This window comes from Sarcophilus harrisii, chromosome 1 (assembly GCF_902635505.1).
Source record: "Sarcophilus harrisii chromosome 1, mSarHar1.11, whole genome shotgun sequence".
Classification (NCBI taxonomy): Eukaryota; Metazoa; Chordata; class Mammalia; order Dasyuromorphia; family Dasyuridae; genus Sarcophilus; species Sarcophilus harrisii.
Genome location: NC_045426.1, coordinates 518687264 through 518707257, shown reverse-complemented (window position 1 = coordinate 518707257; position 19994 = coordinate 518687264). Strand labels below are relative to the sequence as shown.

The 19994-nt window shown below is 30.4% G+C and overlaps 1 protein-coding gene across 1 annotated transcript in view; it reads right to left on the bottom strand.

Moving 5' to 3' along the window:
• The window catches only part of DOK6 (docking protein 6), a 672272-nt gene that overhangs the window by 242280 nt on the left and 409998 nt on the right, over positions 1-19994 (bottom strand). Inside the window, exon 5 of the mRNA XM_031946695.1 lies at positions 7361-7550. Coding sequence (XP_031802555.1) covers positions 7361-7550 — 190 coding nt within the window. The remainder of the gene's footprint in view (positions 1-7360; positions 7551-19994) is intronic.

The following is a 19994-nucleotide window of genomic DNA, read 5'->3' as shown; positions in this document are numbered from 1 at the left end:
ATAATGCTTATTAAATGGCAACATACCTAAATAATTAAAGGAAATACTAACTGAATTGCAGAGAAATTAATAATAATTCTGTGTAACTTCAGCATATGTTTGTCATAATCATTTATATGTATATATATATCTGGAAGAGAGGTAAATAGGAAATCATGGATAGGTAAACTAGATATTATAGCTTATTGATAAATAATAGGAATTTTAAGACATCCACTTTTTCAATATAAATATTCCTTTAAATTTGATCATCTGCTAATTCATATAAATTTAATAAGTAAATTCAGAAATGGAGAAATATTAAGCATATTCTTGAACTTCAGTTCTTATATGTATGTATGCATATATGTGTATACATACATGTGTTTATATCATATTATCAATAATGGCCTTTTACTTTCTTATTTAGACATATTTCTTTCCAATCCTATGCTCTGCCTAATGCCTCCACGTTTATTCTCTCTCTTTATCTCTTGGTTTCTTCATCTTTTTATTTGTCTGTCTGTCGGTCTCCCCCCCCCACACACACACATATCCACACTCTCCTGCATCCATAGATATACACACATATAAATATATAATGATAAATGAATCAGTATCATAAGGAATGCGAGTAGGCTATGAAATAAGATGAAATTAAATGAAATTAGAAAAGATAAATTAGATAATCTAATTATATAAAACTAAACATCTTTTGCACAGAAAAAACGGTAAAGGATCATTTTGAAATCTAAAGTTTTGCCTTTTTTCTGACTAAATGTTTTAATACAAAGTGTGGAGGTAAGGATACTTAAGCAGCAAGAACAGATAGTATAGAAGACAATATAGATTCTTAATTATATAATATTCAAAAATACTTTTGCACAATCTTCTTTCTTACAGTGTTTTAATAAAATCTTTTAATGGTTTTTTTTTTTTAAATTGGGGTTTGTCCTTAATTATATCTGTAGGCTTTTCATATTTCGCACCAGTCTTTTCATTGACCCTAATGAGGTAGTTTTTCAGATTCCATTGATGCTACTCCACTGGGAAAAGATGAGCCTTTGCTATTATCAAAAGGGTAGGAATCAATAAAATGCTTTGCATTTTACCAAAGCAATTCAACCTGTTCTCCTCTTACTTTTAAAATAAGGTCCAACTTTTTGTTCATCTATATTGTACCCTCCAAATACACTGTTGGACAAGTCCTACAGGGTGTCCATTTATCTGTACTTAAAAATTTGGAAATTCTTGATTCATTTGATCTTTCCCGTGTGGGTGAACAAAGGAGATTGCTTTTGAGTAATTATAGATCACTTCCAGAAGTCCCTGCAATATCCCGGAGTGTGATACATTCAACACATTATCATCTATAAACAGGAATATATGAAGAATCTTATCTTCCTCAGGAAATTCTTCCTTGATGTAAAGTCAGTAGTGAATACAGTGTACACATGCCTTTATATGTCTGCCTTAAGTGTCAATAAAAGGTCATTGAACGCATTTTTTTTTGGTTGTTGTAATTACATCTTCCAAGGAATCTTAAAAGATTTTAATATGTAATTTAATATGTAATAATTAATATGTGATTGTAAAAGAATGTTAAAGATGGCATTTAGAATCATATATGTTTTTTTAAAAGCAAGAAATAATGCATTGAGATATTATATTCTTTCTATATTTCAGATAGATGTGACATGGTAAAAATGTTATCCATTGCTGAATGTCAATTGTGGAAGTCTGCTTATTATTCAGTAAAATCTTCATCAAGGATACCCACAACTTATGTATAGATAACTGTCAAAATGATACTATATAGATGGTAGAATTGTGACATAGATCTGTACTTGTTAGTGATTTCTAAGACAGATTTTAAAAAAAGAATCTAAAATGAAAAAAAATAATACTGAGTTTTTATATTATCTTTTATATCTTTTCTTTATTTTCAAAATCATATAATTTATACTTTTGAGTCTCTTCTATATATAATTGATCTATTCTTGGTGCTTGTTCTATTTTACTATTTTTTAAGCCTTATTTCTACTTCCTCTACATTCAGCTCAGTGAATGTGATGTTAGGATATAATTGAGGTAGTTCACTATCTTTGATAAATTAAATTATTGTAATAAAATATGCAAATCCTTCAATTTTTTTCTTCCATTTGTAGGACTCTTTCCATATTCATTTTTAAATGTTCTTGGAAGCTTTCTTTTAGTGGAATATCTTGTTTTTATTATTATGATTTTACCCTCCATTAGTTTACATGATGATATTGCACATAATTGTTCATCACCTTCATAGAGATGAATACATGTTCTATAATACATAATTGACCAAACATTATAATGGTTTCCAAAAGAATGCATTCCATTACTACCCAGCTATTTTTTAAATTTGTGAAGAAATGTTGCTAGAGAAATAGCAGGATAGAATTACTGAATTATATAAGGAAAATGAAAATATGAAGTTTTTAGTATAATTTAAAAATGTGTACTAGAACTAAATTTAGCATTATCACAGATGCCTCACATAACCCTTCAACCATAATATTGATCACTGGACATTTAAAAATAATCTTAATAGATGTCATAGGAAATATTTATATTCATAATGTCTGAGCCATGTGGAAGGTAAAGATTTCAAAATAAGTTTATCTAGCAGAAGAAATCAGAATTGTGTGAAAATATGTGGGTAGCTAAGAGGTGCAATAGAGAGTGCTGAGGATCTGGAGTCAGAAAGCTTATCTTTATAAGATTAAATATGGCCTCAAACATTTTCTTGCTATATGGCATTGTACAAGTCATTTAACTCTATTCGCTTCAGTTTCCTTATTCTATAAAATTACCTCGAGAAGAAAATAGCAAACTACTCTAGTATCTTTCCCAAGAAAACTTCAAAAGAGGTCATAAAGAGTAGGGCACAACTGAGAAGCAACTCAACAACCACATATCATCTGGATTAAGGGCTTGCTTTCCAAAATTCTTTGCCATCTATTTCTTGGAATTTATTTCTACAAATTTAGATTTCAAACCTTAATATTATTAAAAATAAATGATATGCATATAGTAATTTAAAGTTTGTAAGGCACTTTAGCATAACCATATCAGGTAAGTACAATAGTTATTAAAATCCTCATTTTATAAATCATGAAGCTGAAATTTAGACAGGTTGTGATTTATTTATCATTACAAACCTCTTCAATTTGAGAAGAATTTGAATCCAGGCCTCCTTTCTTTAAGTCTTTTATTCACTGCTTACTAAGAAAAATTAATATTTAAAATTTAATAAAAATAACTCAACAATAAAAATTTGAATAAAAATAATAATTTGAATTCCAACTTTTAGATTTTTTTGCTATTATTTTTTTAATATTGAATTCCAATATAGAATAATATTAGCATTGGTATTTATTCTGTTGGGTGTCTACAGCAAAATTCTGCATGAATATATCAATGAATCATGATTTCCATCCCACACTGTTTCTTTCTAAGAAGACTCCCATTTCTTTTTCTGCTTGCCAAAGGGATGATTTAAAAATAATATTGAAAACCAATTTGCCAAGATTGAATGCATTTTAAACCTAGCCAAAATTCTGTTGATGAGAATCTGTCTCTGAATAAGTACCAGAAATATGACTTCCTTCTCATTTTCAAGTTATATATCTTTCCCTTTCAAACTCAGTGCTCAAGATAATGCTTGTCAGAAATCACTGCCTATATCCTGAAAACATTGTTTCTGAATAAAATTTCATAGTAGGAAGAGATCTCAGCAACTATTTAGTCTAGATCACACCCCTAAAAAATCTTTGCCATATTATATCTGATAGGCATTCATTTAACCTGTTTTGAAGACACTGGTTAATAGATAGACATAACTTGTATCAAGTTCCCTCCTAAATTCTATTGCTTTTGTTATTTTGTATGAATTTGCATATTTTAAAAGGTTATAGTCATGTATTTGGAAAATAATTTATTTTCTTCTTTCTCTCTTTTTTTCTAAATCAAACATAAAAAATATACAAAAATCAAATGTCAGTAGGATTTAGCATATTACTGTTGATTATAGAAATAAAATTGAGGGGGATTTCAAAAAATCTAAAAATTCCAATGGTAGCATGGTTATGAATTCTTGTTTTGAAAAGTCTTTCAAAAATTTTTCAATGAAATTACTATAATGCTTTACATTCTGAGAAATATAGTTTCCTTTGTCATGTATGTGAAGGGTAAAGAAAACAATTCTTTAATTTCCCATTTATTTATGCATATGTTCATGTAAAAATAATACTGAAGATTCAGGTCACTGAGTTTAGATAAATTTATTTGCAATTTAATGTCCAATTTTCATAATTATTTTGCCATTCACACCTGTGATTTCATCAGTACAAGAACTTCCAGTATGAGAACTTCCTGATGCAGTTTAGCAACTTCTCTTTAACTTATTACAATCTTCAAGACTTGTTTATAGAATAGAAAGGTTCATTGCCCTGCTTGTGATTCAAGGATAACCAATGTGAGAGCTAGAGTCAGTTCTCCCTGAATCTGTCCTCTATCTACCATGTCATAATAGTTTTCTATCATAGCTATAAACATATTTTTAAATAGTAAATATTTTCAAAGAATCAATTTGATCTTCAATCAATTTTCATTTATGACAACTATTCCTAGATGATAAAGCAGCAGATTGTTCACTCTCTGAGGTCACTACTATTAGTTATCCCTTCAGTCAGTCACCATCCACTTAAAAGGCACCCAGTATATTTTGTCACTCTCTGAAGCAACTAGTAGGCACTGAATTTTTTATTTTTTTTCAGCTATCCAGCCAGTGTGATTTAGCAGGCAACTAAACTCTATATTTCTGTTTCTTTACTTTCAAAATTAGAATAATAATTAGCATTATATGCACAAATAATTAGGAATATACATCTATACCTATATTTGCACACACACACATATATACATATATGTATGTATGTATTATTATATATGTATCTATAAATAAAATACAAACATACATGATAAGAAAATCAGAGAATGAATGCAAATCAGTTTGGTAGATAAGAATATATGGTAAATTAAATAATTTTTATAGCCTTTTAAAAATTTCATAAGTATTTCAAGTGCAACTTATCCTTAGAAATCTCTAATAAAGTAGGCAGCACAAGCACTATTACCCATAGTGTATAGATGGAGAATAGAGGAGGTCTAAGGTCATACAATTATTGATATAACTAAGATACTATTTTTTCTACAATATTTGCAGATACTTCTAATCTGAACTAATTATTCTTTTTAAAAAAATGCACAGAGCAATTTCTGTCTTTGAAATACTGTTGTCATATTCTAATTCATTTCACAATAATTGTATAGTATTTGAGACACAAATTCACTTCTGTAACATATTACTGTCCTAGGACATAAACTCAATGAATACAGTGATCATAAGTATTTTTGTTTTTCCCATTGTACCTATCAGAATAGATTATGCATGTACAGTGCTTAATAAATGACTAGTGTTGTGAATGCATAAGTGAATGAATAAAATATCAGAGTTTAAATTCAATCTTTTAGATTATAATTTCAGTGCTCAGTGCCATGATGCAAGATCAGTAAAACACCATAACAAAAACATTAGGGTTAAATCAGAAAACTGGGACTTTATTTTTAACTCTGTAAATTGCTATAGTGTGAGGCACATGATAGGACCTTTACCCTAGTCATTTAACATCTGGAATGTTATGTTCTTTTCTGAGTGATATACTATAGGAAGGGTATTGAGAAATAAGAGTGTTTAAAGTGAGATTATAAGGACGAAGAAGGCTCTTAAACTTCCATATGTGATTCAATTGAGAGAAGGATGTGTTTAATCTAGAAAAAGAGAAGGCAGAGTAGACAAGATTTTTATTTGTTTCGTGGCTGCCATGTGGAAGAAGAATTAAATATATTTTCTGTGACATAAAAAATAGTACAAGAAACATTTGGTGAAAATTGAAAAGAGATACATTTTGACTTAATATAAGGATTTAAAAAACACATATACTTCTAAGGGAGCTTCCAATAAGGAGGTTTTTCCCTGTATTAGGATGTAACAATGACAATATTAGTAATGTTATAGAACTTTAGTAGAAATGAAGGCTACTATAATCATAAATATCCCCATGGGCTGCAAATTGACTTGAAAAACATTTCTTTTTTATTAATTCATCAAAAACTAGAACTACATTTTGATCTGGTTTAGGCAATACCAGAAAGTATTGTGGGCTATGTGTAGCCAACAGATTGCTCTATTACAGACAACAGAATTTTGGATTAGAAGTCTGGAAGATCTCACTTCAAATCCTACCTCTGATATTTACTATGTCACTATCAATAAGTCTTTTAACTTTTCAGTCTCAGTTTCCTCAAATGTAAAGTGATAGAATTGTATTAGATACTTAATAATGTTCCTTCTAAGTATAAATTCTATGAACTAATGTTAATTTTCTGTGTCAAACACAATAAAATCCCATAGGAAGCACTTTATTTTATTATGGATTCAATTATAGGTTAAATCATGCCTTCTATGCTATAGAATGCTGCACAATATATATCTCAATGGATAGAAGTAAAAAAGTTATTATAATTGATAGGTTACAATAACATTTCAAATATAATTAGTTAGATGTGTATACTTCATGTATGAAATAACATGTAAGGATATTTATTACTCATGAAGCAAGCACAGATTTGTGAAAATGATTGAGCCATGATGCCACGTTGACATGATGACAATGGACCGAGTAATCAATAACACTAGGGCTGCTTGTTTTAGAGGTAAGTACATTGCCTACATCTCTTGTCATTCAAAACTATTTACATATGAGCAAGTCTAATAGCCAAGTAATTTGGATAAATGAACATTAATTATTAAATTACCTCAAATGTCTAAAAAAGCAATACTCTAAGCTCTTTTATGCAAAATTGTTCCTAAAATTACCTTTTCATGAAGAACACATTAACACAAGGACACATGCCTTTTGGAAGAGTAGATCTTCAATGCATCAACAGACATTGTATAATGGAACTGAAATGTTGCATTATTAGGAGCCTCTAGTATGGAAAAATATTAAAATCATCATGGACAAAGTTAGACACCAGAATGATTGATAAAATTATTCTGCTGGATATCCTAGCCACTCCAACACAGCCAATAGAAATTTGTGATCATTTTTCATCAAAAGCACAAACAAAACAAAGCAAAAGAAAATTACTGGGCATATCATAGCCTCATTTCTCTTTTGTTTTAACTATGATATTGTTCACCCTGGCCATTATTATCACCTTTCTCTTAAGGGGTCCATCTACACATTTTTCTTTCTATTTAATATTGACAGTTGTATCTTACCTTCCTGACTCAAATGTAAACCAAGTTGAATCACGACCATATCTCCTCAGTGAACTAAGGGGCCACATCACCAGCTTGACCTTGGCATTGTGAATGTCCCAGAGATAGATGTTTTCATGTGTAATCTGCATTGTGCATTCCCCATAAATGTCTAGATTTGGCGTAGGCATAAGATACACATTGAATCGTTCTGGAAGGAAGAGAAAAATAAGATAATGGAGGTAAGATGGAAATAGTATTTAACAATTTACAATTTCACTGCTTCACCTGTACATATCATGATGTTTATAAATATTTCACATCTACCCTTAATATACTTTCTTTGATTGCATTGATTTTTATTATTGCACATTTAAAAAAAAAGTATTTCTATCTTTCTTAGGTATCTATAATGTGTATTATTTTAGATGATAACTTTAATGGATTAACTTAATGGATGGATTTAATGGATTTAACTTTAACTTAGATGATAACTTTAGATGATAACCATCCTCATAACTCTACTCTTACAATTCTGTAAGATGATAAACTTAAAGAGCCCAGGAAATGATTCCTCTTTTACTGGTTTAGTTTTTCCAAGGTTTAGCACAGAGACTTTTATGTAAAAGTTTTTAAAAACACGCTTTGTTTGATGAGGGCACCAGGTAGTGCATTGGATAAAGTGCTTCACTTGAAGTCATGAAGTCCCACCTTTCTGTTCAACTCTGGCTTTAGACATTCAGTAGTTGTGTGACCTTGGGCAATTCACTCAGCCCAGTTTCCCTCATTTTTCTTATTTTACAGGTGAGTCAATGGAGAAGAAAAAAGGAAAACAATGAAACTTTAGTATCTTTGCCAAGAAAACCCTCAAAGAGGGTCATGAGGAGTTGGAATGACTGAAAAAATTAAACATTTGTTAAATTTAAATAAATGTCTATATTCATATGTATACATATATGAATGTATATATGCATATGATTTCTTGTAGAAAATTCCCAGTATGAAAACTCTTTGTCCAATTCAGATTGGCAACTCACCTACCTTATCTAATCTTAGATAGTTTTCTGGGGACACTGTTAGGTTACTAAGTGACCTGTTCATAGTAATACAACTAGAATGTGTACCTGAATCTGAACCCAGTTCTTAAGAGACCATGTCCATGCCTCTTCTTAAGCATGTTCTAAAATATATATATCTCCCTACATTTCTTTTATTTTAGATGATTTATATAATTATTCAAAATAAAATTTTAAACAGACTATATTATAAACTTAAGATGAAATGTACCTTTGTACTACAAGATATTTCACAAGATATCAGAAATGACTTATAGTCACATGGAAAAATATGAAAAACTTTTATTCTATATGCACAATGGATATGTTGAATTCGAAGCATTTGAATCCTCTTACTGTTTTCTGTATTTTTCATCTAGGGAAAATTTTCATTAAGTAACCAGAAGGGAGAAAAAACAAATTGCTGCTTTCCAGGATTTTCCATGCATGGCAGTCTGAGAGAACTCATTTTAAAGAAGTGAATGCCAACCAGTTTTGTAATATTCTAGGATATCTCAAGAGATGTGCACAAATTACCTTAACAAAATTCAATGAATTTTAATTCAATTTCATTTAAGAAGGAAATATAGGTCATAAAGTACTTTCTTAAATATGGCAAAGGGAACCGGTGGAATTTACAAAATTAAATGATAAGTTATCACAACTTTAAAAACAAAAGGCTTAGAATTACCAGTACATATCATTATCTGAGGCTATTTTTAACTGCAAGTAATGTTTTAAGGTCAGAATTATAAGACATTATTCTAAGAGCCATACAGATACAGCTGAAGAGAAATGATTTGTATAGGAATATAATACTTATTGCTAATAAGGATTTTAGTGTTCTTTTTTTAAAATGATTAATGTTTGCTAGTATTATTCCTGACCAAATGTTATAATATAGATTTTTTTAAAATAAGGATTTTTGATAATAAAGACTAACGAATGACAAATAATATTGAAATATCAAATTTAATATATGGATGTGCACACAGTCCAGAAACTGTAAAGCTATATTTTTATGTCTTGATCTTGTATTTTTTTTTTAACAAATGAAAATCAAACAACCTGGATTTTATTAAACATTTTGTTTCATAATACATATATATAGAATCCATTCACTGTAAAATGGATTTCACATTTAGATCAATTTCTTCTAAGACATGAAATTAAAAAAAGGCTGATTGCATGATCCGTTTCAAAAAATTTGAAAAAAAAATCCATATTCTCTATCTAGCAGATTTAAGAAGTAAGTAATAAAGTCATTCAATATAAAATGTTCCTTGCCCAGCTCAGCACCTAAAATCAATGAAATCAGAGACAAAGTCAAAAGAATTGGCTTCATATCACAGATATTGGGAAAACTGAGTCAAGTCCCAAAAACTGAGTCAAGAAAATATGTAAAATATGAAACACAAATTTTCTTCTTTTCCTCAACTTCCATTTGAAGATTTCTAGGTTTTTAACTGTTAATCATACTATTTATAACAGATGATTCAAAATATCTAGAGATAATAATATCTCTATTATTGTTATGATATAGCAGTATTACTTTTGTAGTGTAATAGTATAATAGTATTACTTTAGTATACTATACACTATATAGTATAATATACTATTTAATACACTATATAGTATAGTATAAACAGTGTAATAGTATTACTTTATTAATATCCAGAGATACTAATTATTTTAAATACTTTGGATCCCCAATTGTAAACAGTATGAAAGTAATATCAGTGATATCAGTGAAAAACAAGCAACCAAAGGTTTCAAATACACTTTACCAATTTCAAAATATAAATATTTTCATCAGAGAATCTGTGCTAAAGAACAAAGAAGCATTAGTACTTCACTGAATTATAAAATTTCTTAAGTTAAAACAAACTTAGAGGTCATCTACTCCAATGTATCACATGAATAAGAAACCCTTTCTAAAACATATCTAACAAGTGGTCTTACAGCCTTTGCCAGAAACCCCCCTGCGCTTCCCTAACTAGGGCTTCTAATTTTTGGATAGTTCTAATAGGAAGATTTTGTTATGATTGTTCTTTCCCTGACATAAAACCTATAATTTTTTTTCTTATAACTTCCACCCATTGCTTCTCAGTTTGCCTCTAGGGCCAAATAGAACAAATTATTCACTATCGGTTTGACAATTCCACAAATGTTTAAATTCAGCTAACATATGTTTCCTTTCACATTTCTTTTCTTTTCTTTTTTTTTAACTCCATGCTAAACATGTCCAGCTCCTTCAAGAGATCTTCACATGATATAAAAAGGAAGCCCTTCATTATCCTGCTTGCGCTTTGGCAGTACTATCCAGCTTATAAATATTTTTCCTTAAATGTGGGGTACAATAGTGGACATAATATTATATCTATGGTCTAATCAGTATGATGTGGTTATCATCTCTCTTGACCTGAATATAATTCTGCTACTAATGTTTTTTAAGGGAACATAGTTGACCATAAATGCCTCCTTTATTTTACACCTTGCACAAGATTTTCTGAGACTTCAGACATTTTTCCCGGTTGTCCTCCATGCCTGAAATGCTTTCTCTCCTAATCTTTGCCTCTTGGCAAAAACTCACATTTTACAGTCTTTCCCAATATCTCTTAATCCTAGTTCCTTCTTTTTGCTAATTATTTACTATTTATCCTGTATATAACTGTCTTGAATATAGATGTTTGCCCGTCATCTGTAGCTTTAAATAGTGGACTTCTCAAAGTCAGGACCATATTTTTTTCTTTGTATTCTCCTTAGCATGGTGTCCAGCATATGGCAGGCATTTAATAAAATATTTATGGGGTAACTGATTAAATTTATCTTTTGGTCAGGCTCTCTAGTATGCCTTATTAGTTACACTTATTTTGTACCTTTCTATAAGGTCATCTGGCAACATGGGTTTTATTGTTGGGTACTTCCTTGCTTATCTCTCATCTGAATTTTTGGTTGCTTCTGCTGCTATTCCTTTTTTAAAATTATAGATACCCTTTACGTTACTCACTTTGATGAATTTACTCAATTTTCTCTGCATAGCTTCCTTTTCAGGTTTAGAATGTTTTGATTAAATCACAGTATTTGCCAGATCAATCTTTTAAGCTATGGACTAGAAATATATTCTCATATGTTTCAGCAGGTATTCATTTTTACCTCAATTTGTGGGATAGCCTTCTCAAACTAACTTTGTTACATGTAATTCACTCTCCTAGTCAACTGGAGTAGATCTTTTATCCAGGATCATTGCACTTTTTAAAGGGGATTAATGGATGATTGAAAAAAGAAAGCATTTAATAAGTGTTTCCTATATATAAAGCATTGAGGATACAAATAAAAAAGTAAGAATTCTTACTCTCAAGCAGTTCACAATGGGGGAGAGAATATGTATTCAACTGCAAGTCAGATGGTTAAACCCTCTGACCCTTACTGAGCAGCAGCAAAGCAAATGTCAATGCCTTTTGCTTGATATCACAGTTTTCAGGCATTTTCTTCCTCATTAGCTTTTTGGTATTTCTTTTTGCACCTCTCTTTATTCTCTTCTTAATTTTTCATTTATCTTTCTTGCTTGATTTTCAAAATTTCTTTTGAATCCTTTCATGGTCTGAGACCAATTCTTATTTTTCTTGGAGGCTTTGGATATAGGATCTTTGACTTTGTTATCTTTTTCTGAGTGTATGTTTTCATCTTTGTCACTTTCTATGGTTAGAATCTTTTTCTGTTGTCTGCTAATTTTCCCAGGCTATCACTTGACTTTTAACTCTTTGTTAAGATAGGACTCTGTTTCTGGGGTGAAAGGTACATTGTCCCTAGTTTTGTGCACATTTGAAATGGTTTGGCTATGAAATAATCTACATAAACTTAAGAAAGTAATTCTATAATTTGAAAGCTAAGGAAAGAGTTCATTTTCTTTTTAAGAGAATACAGTGCAGCTTGAAAATTGAGACATAAAACTTTAAAGCTTTTGGGAGGTATCTTTAATGATAAACTACTCTGATCTAGAGAAATTACAACCCTTGTTTAAGGTCTGCATCATGTAGAAAGAGAAGATCTAGAATTGAACACAGATCTAGTGCTTTTTATTTACCCCAAGCTTCAACTTTTATAGTAAAATTTTCCCAGATTAAAATTTTTTAAAGTTTCTAATAGTTATTTCTGGTTATCTTATATTTACAAGACTCAAGTATGTTCTTAGGTTATAATCAAATGTGCCTCCTTTTATGAGACTGATGCTTTCTGTTGTAATTTTTCTTGTTTTAATACCTTATTACATTTTATTAATTTAAAACTTCTTTTATTATATTACTTGTTTTTATATCACCTTCATCTTTCAATATATTCCATTTTATAAAAACAACATGATTAGGATTGATATTAAACATGATAAGGATTGATATAGCCTTAAAAGCTTCAAAATAATTTTTACATGAAAGTCGAGACAAGTAGGCAGAGTAAAAGCAAAGACTCACCTGAACTGACTCCCAAGCCCCTCCAAATACATTTAAATAATTACTCTAGGCAAAATATAGAGTGGCAGAACTCACAAAAAAAAAAAAATGGAGAGAAACAATTTTATAGCCCAAGACAGGCAGGAAAGGTATGTTGCACCAGAGTAATAATAAAGTGCAATCCACTTCAGGAAGTACCACATTTGACCAGGCCCCAACAAACCAGAAAACAGGCCTTGGGAGCCACTGCAGCACCAGTGACAATAACTTCTTTTACAGCACTCAGCCCAGAGTCAATAAATAAGGAGATCAAACAATTAGTCAAAAGGAAATGATGGGACTACAAGATTGAATGTATTTGTTTGATTCACTATAGTTAGATTATTTAGAATGAGATAATCTTTTTAGGGATAGAGAAGATTTAAGAGATCATCAGTTTGAAACTCTTTACAACATTTCTTTGTTACTTGGGAGAGTTCAGTTGAGAAGGGATTATCAGAAATTACTTTACTATAAAGAAGAAAAACTTCAACAAAATATATTTTAAAACATTTCATGTAGATTTATATGGGATGCAAAATTAAAAGAAAACAGTTAATATAAGCAATGTGTCAAAAGTATATTTCAACCTGGCTAAAGAAAATGCACCAAACCTGTTTTTTACAAATCAATGAAAACTGAGGTTGTGCCAAAAAAAAAAAAAAAAAAAAAAAAAAAAAAAAAAAAAAAAAAAGTACTATAAAAACAATGTCTTTAAAAGAGACAAATGTATAGATTTTTTTTTTAAGTTGAATGGATTTTCACAACAAAGAGCAAAATGTAAAAGGAAGGAAATATACACTATAGTAACATTTCGTCCTCTTCTATTTTATAATCATCATAAGTCTTCCTTGATTTAATTCATATTTTTTTCTCCCACTGATGCCTCCATAGTTTATCTCATGGTCATTCATTTTTTTCTCTTGGTGTTATTTCTTATTAATATTTTAATAAGAGTTTGTCATTTGAGTGACATTTTAAGACCAAAATTCCAAGTGGATTCTCTTTGTTTACAGAGGATTTAACTGATAGTATACATAGTTTTATGAAGATAAAAACAGATGACTTTCAAGTCAAAATTCAGATATCATGGCAAAAGGCTGCTTTCATTTATTTACTTATTTTTTTTCCAGTTAAAGAACTAGAGTATTATATTGGAATAAGATCCACTTTAGTTAGAGTCAGAAAACCTGATTCAAGTCTTCCTTCTGATATCTATCTGGTAGCTATGGGCTTATTAATAAATTACTTAAAACTTTCTGAGCCTAAGCTTTCTTTTCTCTAACATCAAGATAATGTATGAATATAACCTACTTCCTAAGCACCAAGGAAAAGGAAAGATCTTCATAAACTGTGAAAATGTAATATTAGTGTAAAATGTTAATTTTTAAAATTATAAGACAATTATTAGGTAAAATAATAAATAATAAAGAAATAATAAATAGAAGTAGAAAAATAAATAGAAAAATAAAATAAGGTAAATAAATACAGATAGGACATTGAACCAGGACAGGACAATGTCCTAAGGATATCGGATTAAGTGACAGGACAATTAAATGTAATAGATTCTACATGATTTAATCAGCCACATCTTAAATTAGCTTTCTTTTAAGCTTAGGGTATATATTCCACATGGTACCTTTCTCTATTTTCTGTGGTTTATATCAGATGAAATATTATTAATATAATAACAATATTTCTGAATTCCTACTTAGGCAAATTCCTTACATTTAAGAGAAATTTGGCTCTCTACCTCAATGCAAAGATTTATGCATGTTTAGCTAGCCCATAGTCCTTTTATGTCTGAGATAAAGATCAAAATGCATTATAAATTTAAGCAAAAGAAATGAGTAATTTATATTTCAAAGATTGTTATTAAACAAGGAAAGCAATCCAGGAAAGAAAAGCTCCTCTTTTAAGGGTAGGGGAGCAAATTTCAATTAATTATGGAAGAGGTCCAAGTGACAGCTTTGGTCTATTGCATACCTATATGGACTAGACCAGAATATGTGATTTCAACCTGATTAAATTCATAGGCATATCGATATAGAACTAGAAGGGGACTTAGAAACGTGTCTAAACCTCTTCTTTTACAGCTGAAGAAAGGGAGGGACAAAGAGGTTACATGAGTTCCAGGGTCATGTAGATGATAAGAATCTGAAGCAGGATTTGAATGTCTTCCCAAGTGAAAATCCCATATTCAATACACTATTACTCTACCCTACTTCAATAAAATCAACAAAGAAATAAGGAACAAAGGAATCAGAGCTTCAATGTGCTACCAAAACATTTACTTACTCATTTTTATAAATTTAACTTAAGGAACTAGAAAAAGAAACCCTATCATGGTAAAACATTGTGACAGTTCTTTAGAGGTTTTTTTGATGGGAGGTGGTGAGGAAGAGTGTTTTTGAAGACAATCAAAATTCAGGTCTAAATATCAAATTAGGGTATAAATGTCAAAATTATCCATATTTTGATACAAACATAAAGGGAACAGATATCACTTCCTGAAGCAAACCCTAAACAAAATTGTGAAGTAAAATAAATTTCAGCTTCTCCCTTGATATCTCCTCCAGGTGTCACTCATCCTCAGGTTTACCTATGAATAGCCAAGTCCTTATTATTGTACATTTTCATATTTTCAATTCTCATTTGCTTCAAGTGAGGGAACAATATATACATAAGAAATTTTTTTAATATTCAAAAATCTGGGGGCACCAGCCCTGAAATCAGGAGGACCTGAGTTTAAATTTGACCTCAGACATTTAACATGTCTTAGCTGTGTGACCCTAGACAAATCACTTAACCCCAATTGCCTCAGCAAAAAAAAAAAAAAAAAAAAAAAAATTCAAAAATCTGTCATTTTCATATAGCTAATTGCAAAGTACTTGAGATTAATTTAATCAAATGGACTAATGGACTACTGTATCCTAGGAAACTAAGCATAGGGAAATGAAAATAAAAGGCTGACTAGACTCTGTGGGATTCTAAGAAGGTTTGACCATTTTCTATACTTTTGTCATTTTTAAATACCATGTCATGTGTGGTATGATGTGTTGTTAAATCTTAGCAAAAGCTCAACCATGGAAAATCATAGAATGATCAACGTGTTATGGTTAATGACTTTATTGGCCCCTCTAAAATATGAATTCAAAAATTATTTTTCTAAAACTACATCTAAAGCTCAGATTTAAGGTGCATAGTTAAATCTTTTTGATTCTAAAAATCACAAGAAGCAAGACAATTAAATAATAAGCGATGAGAAAAAGTAAAATTAGTGAAATGAAATAATGAGAGAGAACAAAGTGAAATATCAAAGTATAATTAGGTTTAGAACAAAACAGTGAAACTGAGCTCTTTACCTACATGACCTAGAAAATTAAAGATAAATAGAAAACATCAAGTTTAAGTTTAAAGAAGAACTGATTCCACTGAAATTAGACTTGAAATTATAAAAATCATATTAAAAACTAATTTCTTGGGTGGAAGAACATTAATATAATGAAAAGATATCTATTTTAGTTGTAAAAATACCCTGGCTAAAATTGAAAAATTTTTAAATCACTTTTAAAAACTTGTCACGTCAGAACTTTGGAAACTTTGTAATAGTAATTGCTGATATTTAGCTAGTATGTAATATCTCATATTATTTCATTTTTATGCATAATTTCATTTATCAGAGCTACTCATATCATCATCTCCATTTTGACCTTAAGTACCTGAGGTTCAGTGAGCTTCAGAAACTTGCCCATAGTCATGTGGCTAGTAATTAATTGACTAAGGCAAAAAATAACTGTAAAAGTGAATAAGATGAACTCTCCCATAAAGCAGAGGCGGAGGTAGTAATAAGGGGGAATTTTATATCTTTAGAGGCTTACTTGAATAAAATAGAGATCAATGAATTGGGCTTGCAACTTAAAAAGCTAGAAAAAGACCAAATTAAAAACCCCCAATCAAATACTATTCGAAAATTCGAAATTCGAAATTCGAAAATTAAAAGGAAAATTAATAATATTGAAAGAAAAAAATATTGAATTAATAAATAAAACTAAGAGTTGATTTTATGCAAAAACCAATAAAATAGATAAAACTTTGGTAAATCTGATTAGAAAAACGAAAGAGGAAAATCAAATTGTTAGTCTTTAAAAAATGAAAAGGGAGAACTTTCCACCAATGAAGAGGAAATTAGATCAATAATGACTTACTTTGCCCAACTTTATGCCAATAAATTTGATAACTTAAGTGAAATGGATGACTACCTCCAAATAGACTTCCCAGATTAACAGAGGAGGAAGTAAAGTCCCATTTCAGAAAAAGAAATAGAACAAGCTATTAATCAACTCCCAAAGAAAAAAATCCTCAGGACCAGATGGATTTACATGTGAATTCTACCAAACATTTAAAGAACAATTAGGTCCAATGCTATATAAACTATTTGAAAAAATAGGGAATGAAGGAGTCCTACCAAATTCCTTTTATGACACAGACATGGTACTGATACCTGAACCAGGTAGGTTGAAAACAGAGAAAGAAAATTATAGACCAATCTCCCTAATGAATATTGATGCTAAAATCTTAAATAAGATATTAGCAAAAAGACTATAGAAAATCATCCCCAGGATAATACACCATGATCAAGTAGAATTTATACCAGGAATGCAGGGCTGGTTCAATATTAGGAAAACTATTAGTATAATTGACCATGTTAATAACCAAATTAACAAAAACCTTATGAACATCTCAATAAATGCAGAAAAAGCATTTGATAAAATTCAACATCCATTTCCATTAAAAACACTTGAGAGTATAGGAATAAATGGACTTTTCCTTAAAATAATCATTAGCACCTATGTAAAATAATCAATAAGCATCATACGTAATGGGGATAAACTGAAACCATTCCCAATAAGATCAGAAGTGGAACAATGTTACTCACTATCATCGTTACTATTCAATATTGTCTTAGAAATGCTAGCTTTGGCAATAAGAGTTGAGAAAGAGATTAAAGGAATTAGAGTAGGTAATGAGGAAACCAAATTATCACTTTTTGTTGATGATATGATGGTATACTTAGAGAACCCCAGAGTTTCTATTAAAAAGCTATTAAAAATAATCCACATCTTTAGCAAAGTTGGAGGATACAAAATAAATCCACATAAATGAATAGAATTTTTATACATCACTGACAAAATCCAACAGCAAGAGATACAAAGAGAAATTCCATTTAAAATAACTGCCAATAGTATAAAATATTTGGGAATCTATCTGCCAAGGGGAAATCAGGAACTATGTGAGCAAAATTACAAAATACTTTCCACACAAATAAAATCATATCTAACCAATTGGAAAAATATTAAATGCTCTTGGATAGGGTGAGCAAATATAATAAAGATGACAATACTACCTAAACTAATCTATTTATTTAGCATTATACCAATCAGACTCCCCCAAAACTATTTTAATGACCTAAAAAATAACAACAAAGTTCATATGGTAAAACAAAAGGTCAAGAATTTCAAGGGAATTAATGGAAAAAAAATCAAATGAAGGTGGCCTAGCTGTACCAGAGCTAAAATTATATTATAGAGCAGTGGCTACCAAAACTATTTCATATTGGCTAAGAAATAGACTAGTTAATCAGTGGAATAGGTTAGGTTCAAAGGACAAAACAGTCAATAACTTTAATAATCTAGTGTTTGACAAACCCAAAGACCCCAGCCTTTGGGATACTGTTTGACAAAAATTTCTGGGAAAATTGGAAATTAGTATGGCAGAAACTAAGCATTGACCCAAACTTAACACTGTACACCATACATAATGTCCAGATGGATTCATGACCTAGGCATAAAGAATGAGATTCTAAATAAATTAAAAGAACATAGGATAGTTTACCTCTCAGACCTGTGGAAGAGGAAGGAATTTATGACCAAAGAGGAACTGGAGATCATTATTGATCACAAAATAGAAAATTTTGATTATATCAAATTGAAAAGTTTTTGAACAAACAAAACTAATGCAGACAAGATTAGAAGAAAAGCAATAAACTGGGAAAACATTTTTACAATCAAAGGTTGTGATAAAGGTCTCATTTCCAAAATATATAGAGAATTCCCTCTAATTTATAAGAAATCAAGCCATTCTCCAATTGATAAATGGTCAAAGGATATGAACAGACAATTCTCAGACAAAGAAATTGAAACTATTTCTAGGCATATGAAAAGTCATTATTAATCAGAGAACTGCAAATTAAGACAACTCTGAGATACTACTACACACCTGAGGGATTAGCTAGAATGACAGGGAAAGATTATGTGAAATGTTAAAGGGGATGTGGGAAAACTGGGTCACTGAAACATTGTTATTGGAATTGTGCATACGTCCAGCCATTCTGGAGAATGATTTGGAACTATGCTCAAAGAGTTATCATACTGTGCATACCCTTTGATTCAGCAGTGTTACTATTGGACTTATATTCCAAAGAGATTTTAAAGAAGGGAAAGGGACCTGTATGTGCAAGAATGTTTGTGGAAGCCCTTTTTGTAGTGGCCAGAAACTGGAAACTGAGTGGATGCCCATTAATTGGAGAATGGCTGAATAAATTGCAGTATATGAATATTATGGTATGTTATTGTTCTGTAAGAAATGACCAGCAGGATGATTTCAGAAAGGCCTGGAGAGACTTGCATAAACTGATGCTGAGTGAAATGCACAGGACCAGGAGATCATTATATACTTCAACAACAATACTATATGATGATCAATTCTGATGGATGTGGCCTTCTTCAACAATGAGATGAACCAAATTAGTTCTAATAGAGCATTAATGAATTGAACCAGCTACGCCCAGCGAAAGAACTCTGGGAGATGACTATGAACCACTACAGAGAATTCCCAATTCCTCTATTTTTATCCGCCTTCATTTTTGATTTCCTTAACAGATTAATTGTACACTATTTCAAAGTTCGATACTTTTTGTACAGCAAAAAAACTGTATGGACATGTATACATATATTGTATTTAGCTTATACTCTAACATATTTAACATGTATTGGTCAACCTGCCATCTGGGGGAAGGGGTTGGGGGAAGGAGGGGAAAAAGTTGGAACAAAA